At 44.9% G+C, this 4,149-nt stretch overlaps 1 protein-coding gene across 1 annotated transcript in view; it reads left to right on the top strand.

The window, feature by feature from the left end:
• Fam169b (family with sequence similarity 169 member B) overlaps positions 1–3,609 on the top strand; it is a 79,552-nt gene extending 75,943 nt beyond the window's left edge. The window contains exon 9 of the mRNA XM_029555686.1: positions 1,783–3,609. Within this exon, the coding sequence (XP_029411546.1) occupies positions 1,783–1,881 (99 nt within the window). The 3' untranslated portion in view covers positions 1,882–3,609. The remainder of the gene's footprint in view (positions 1–1,782) is intronic.
• Positions 3,610–4,149: the final 540 nt, after the last annotated feature.

Raw genomic sequence — 4,149 nt, 5'->3', positions numbered from 1 at the left:
CTAGTTCCAGGGGACTATGAGCATCTCTCAAAATGTCCTATAATGGTGGGTGGTGGGTCACCTGTCCTCTTGATCACGGAGGCAGAGAAGACCCCACCAGATGGACTTGAACCAATGTCCAGTCTATAAAGAGGTGGGTCAACACAGAGGAATCATTTCCTCTATGCTTCCAAGTGAAGCCAACCATGGTCGAGCAGGACCTTTGACTTATCTTCACATAGGCAGAACTGGTAAAAGAAAGGAGCCAGGGGCTCCTCCCAAGCTCATGTGAGCTAGAGTCCATGTGCATAGCTAAAGGCTAGATAACAAGAAACAATGCCAGACATGAGATACCTTCCTTTGAGTTGTTGGGCAGGGCAGCCCGAGACTCCCAGACAGTAACCCAGCATAGAACTGGGAAAATGAACAGCAGACCCCAATATTATCTAAAGGAATATTGGCAACTGCTTGCTGTTAGATGAGGAAGAGCTGATCTTCCTAAAACAAGGAACTCTAGATAGGCTTACTAGATTCAGCGGATGGACAAGCACTGGGGAATGGCTGGGGTCACTGACAACACAGTGGACAGTAACAGATTTGACAGAGTATATGGGCTCCAGTGGGGAGGGGTGCTATGGGAAGGTGCCACGTGGGATGTGGGTATATAGATGAATAAGATTGTTTGGGATGTTCTATATGAAATACACACACACAAAATCAATAAATCAATAAATTTTAAAAATGAGTTATATTTGAGGAAGAAGCATAAAAAATTTGCTTCATGTTAATTAGTAGATGTGAAAAACATTACAATTGAAATCTACCTGATGACTTTATAGCCATGCTTAGATGCCAGGGAGCTCAGAAAGTAACAGGCACCATCTATGTTTCCCTGTCTCCATTCACTATCCTAATTTACTTTCTTTTTTCTTTAAACAAATCATTAGTTAAAATTAGTTTGTTCTCAATATATTCTAAAGTGAAATGGAGATCTTTTTTAAAGGTTAAAAACTCATTCGAGTTTTTGTCTCACATTGTTTATACTGAATACAATATTGTATAAATGTATTAATTCAACTGTAAACTTAAAACTTTACAGCCAGTTTTGAAAGAGCTGCATCTTAGCTCTGGAAATTGTTATTGAATATGTCAATGCTGTTGTAATGAAATGCTTCTTCTAATTATATGTTTATTAAATAACTTAAGAAAAAAAGACCAAAAAAATGCCATCTTTTAACATATAGTGGTGCCTCGGTATCTGTGGCAGTTGGTTCCAGGACCACCTTAGACACCACAAGCTGGTGCCCAGGTCCCCAAGCAAAACAGTGTCACTATTTTACTCATCCTCTCATTCCCATATCATCTCTAGATGACTTGAGAGCCCAGTACACTGTGAATGCTGTTTTTGTTATTGTAGGGACTACTGACAAAGTGTGGACCTGCTCAGTACAGTCTCAGCTGTTTTGGAATATTCCAACTTGTTGTTAGCTGTATCTGGCCATCTCAGAGATGCTAGTGCTAATTGTGTGGCTTCCTTGCCCTGCCCTGTCCTTTCTTGGGTCTCCTGGGCTGGGCTGTCCTTCAGTTCCATCCTATAAATATGTGCTTTTATGAAAAAACATGGTTAGTCCCTGTGGTTGACTGGTGTCTATGAACATGGCTTATCTCCTTTAGCAGGCAGTGTGAGTACAAGCCAGGCCAGGTCACCCCAGGCCCTGAGTGCATGTCTAGCCCTTGGGCTGTCCAGGAGGACCTCATGACGGTGTTTGAGTGGGATGCCACTGAGTTCCTTTCTGGTTTCAGGAGGAGGCCACTGGAGAAGAACTAGAAATGACACAGAACGATGAAGACTGTGGGGTGAGAGGAGGAAGGCCGGCTGCCCAGGACACCCTGCTGGGCTGAGCTGAAGGGGAAGGGAGCCAAGAGGACAGTGGCGGTCGCTGGACTGGTTGGTGAGCCACGGCAGAAGCATGTGCGACCCAGCTCCTAACACCTCAGATCCCCTTGGCTTCCTGGGATCTGATCTGAGGTCCCTTGAATAGCCTCTGATCCTGGAGGAGAGATTTTCCATGGGCCCTGCCCACGTCTGACACCCATGTGGGCTCCAGGATGAGGGAACCTGAAGTATTCGGTGAAGCCAGGTGCTTTGTTGGGCCATTTTCCCAAGACAACTGTTAGCAGATTCAAAAGATGTCAGAAACACATTAACTCATTCATTAAAATCACTGTGGCTTCCTTTTCTCATGATTATGGTGGGAAACTATGTGATGTGGAGGTCTTCCTGAACACATACCTCTTCCCTAGTGGAAGTGGGTTCAGAAAGGGGCTGTGTTGCCCATCCATGCTGCAGAAATCTTTGGTCCATTCAGCCCTGTTGTGACCCAAGAATAAGACACCAGAGGTTTCCAGGGAGACAAGTTCCTTGGGGAACCTGTCAGCTACTTCAGAGCTCCTGGAAGACAGGGCACTAGAGCTGAATAATGTCCACTGTGCCAGGGCCAGATGGTGACCGCTGTGGGCCTTGGGCTCATATCAGACCTGATTTACAGGAGGACTCAGATTGGAACTTTAGGTGGGCTCCTCCACATCCCAGTGTAGAAACAAGGCCCCCAGATGGGGATTTGGGTCAATGGCTTTCAAGCACATGGCTGGCCCTGAACAAATAACAGCTTGTCTCAAATGTGAATTTACTTTTTGACTTTTCACATGCTTGGCCATGCTGGGGATGCAGAGCCTCACAGGACCTACCCTCAGGCTGAGTGTGAACAGGTGATGACAAAGGGCTCCTGGCACTGCCTGCCTTGGATGAGTTGAGGCTGTTCCCTGGGAGCTGGGAACTTTTTTCAGTGCCATTGAGCTCAACCATCTGGACATGTAGTCAGATTTCTCCCAGAGAAAGCTGGTCAGGCACCTTCTGTTCCCTGATTGGTCAAATAGCAGAGGCAATGGGACTTCTTTTACTTATGTATTCATGAAAGCATCTGTCTGTCTGCTCCTGTGTCCTGTCCATCCATCCATCCATCCATCCATCCATCCATCCATCCATCCATCCATCCAGTCATGCATTCAGTGTGCTTTCTCAGGGACAAGCTCTGTGCTGGGCATGTTGGATTTAACTGGCCTCAGAAAACTGCTCTCTCAGAGATTTCTTCTAGCGTGCCCATGGGAGTTTTTAATCCTTCTCACACCTATTATAGAGAGGGAAAGGCCTGTCCATGTAAAAGTAGAGTTTATAGCTCATTACAGAGATGTCATGAAGCCCCCAGTTACGTGTGGTATATTCTTAGTAAAAGAATCATCTCAAAGAAGAAAGCCTGATGTATTTGTTGAAGGCTTCATTTAAAGACTTGTAAGGTGACCACAGTCAAGAGGTTCTCTGAAGCTCAGAGCAGCCCCCACCCTTCTGGGCAGGGCCAATAAGGAATTGTCCTCCTGCTTGTGTCTGTATATGAGCTGGTTTAGGAAATCAGTTCTATTTGTTCAGTTTCTCTATGTTCTTGACTTTTTTTGGTAGGGTCTGAGGTGTTAGTGGTGGACAGGGTCTTGCTATGCTTGTATGTATTTGTCCTCAAATTCAGAGTTCTCCTCCCTCAGTTTCTGAAGTGTTAGAATTACAGATGTATACCACAATGCCTGGAGTCTTAATATTATTGTGGATTTTTTGAATTAAAAAAATTTTATGTGTATGAGTGTTTTGCCTGCATGTCTGTAAGTGTACCACATGTGTGCAATGCCCATGGAGGCCAGAAGAGGGTGTTGGATCCCCTGAAACTGGAGTTAATGGTGGGAATTAGCCACCATGTGGGTGCTAGATACCAAATCTGAGTCCTCTGCAAGAGCAGCCAGTATTCTTAACTGCTGAACCTCCTCTCTAGTCCCTTAATATTATTTTTTAGCAGCTGTTAAAATATAATTTACAAACTGTAAAATTCGCACATTTGAAGTACATAATTCAGTGACTTTTAGTGAGTTTTCAGGCTTCTCTAGCCACCACCTCAATCAGTTGATCAAAGGAGCCATGTGCTCATTGGCACACTCTCCCTTTTCCTTGAACCCCATCCCTAGGTGGCTGCTAATTCACATTCTCTGGCTCTAGACTTGCCTGCTCTGAACATGTCGTGTAACCAAAATCATATCCTAGTGGTCGCTGGTAGCCGATTTTCTTCCCTT

The sequence above is a fragment of the Nannospalax galili genome, unplaced genomic scaffold (assembly GCF_000622305.1).
Source record: "Nannospalax galili isolate Female #2095 unplaced genomic scaffold, S.galili_v1.0 scaffold63, whole genome shotgun sequence".
Classification (NCBI taxonomy): domain Eukaryota; kingdom Metazoa; phylum Chordata; class Mammalia; order Rodentia; family Spalacidae; genus Nannospalax; species Nannospalax galili.
Note: the sequence above shows the minus strand (reverse complement) of the source record. Positions and strands in the feature narration are given on the sequence as shown.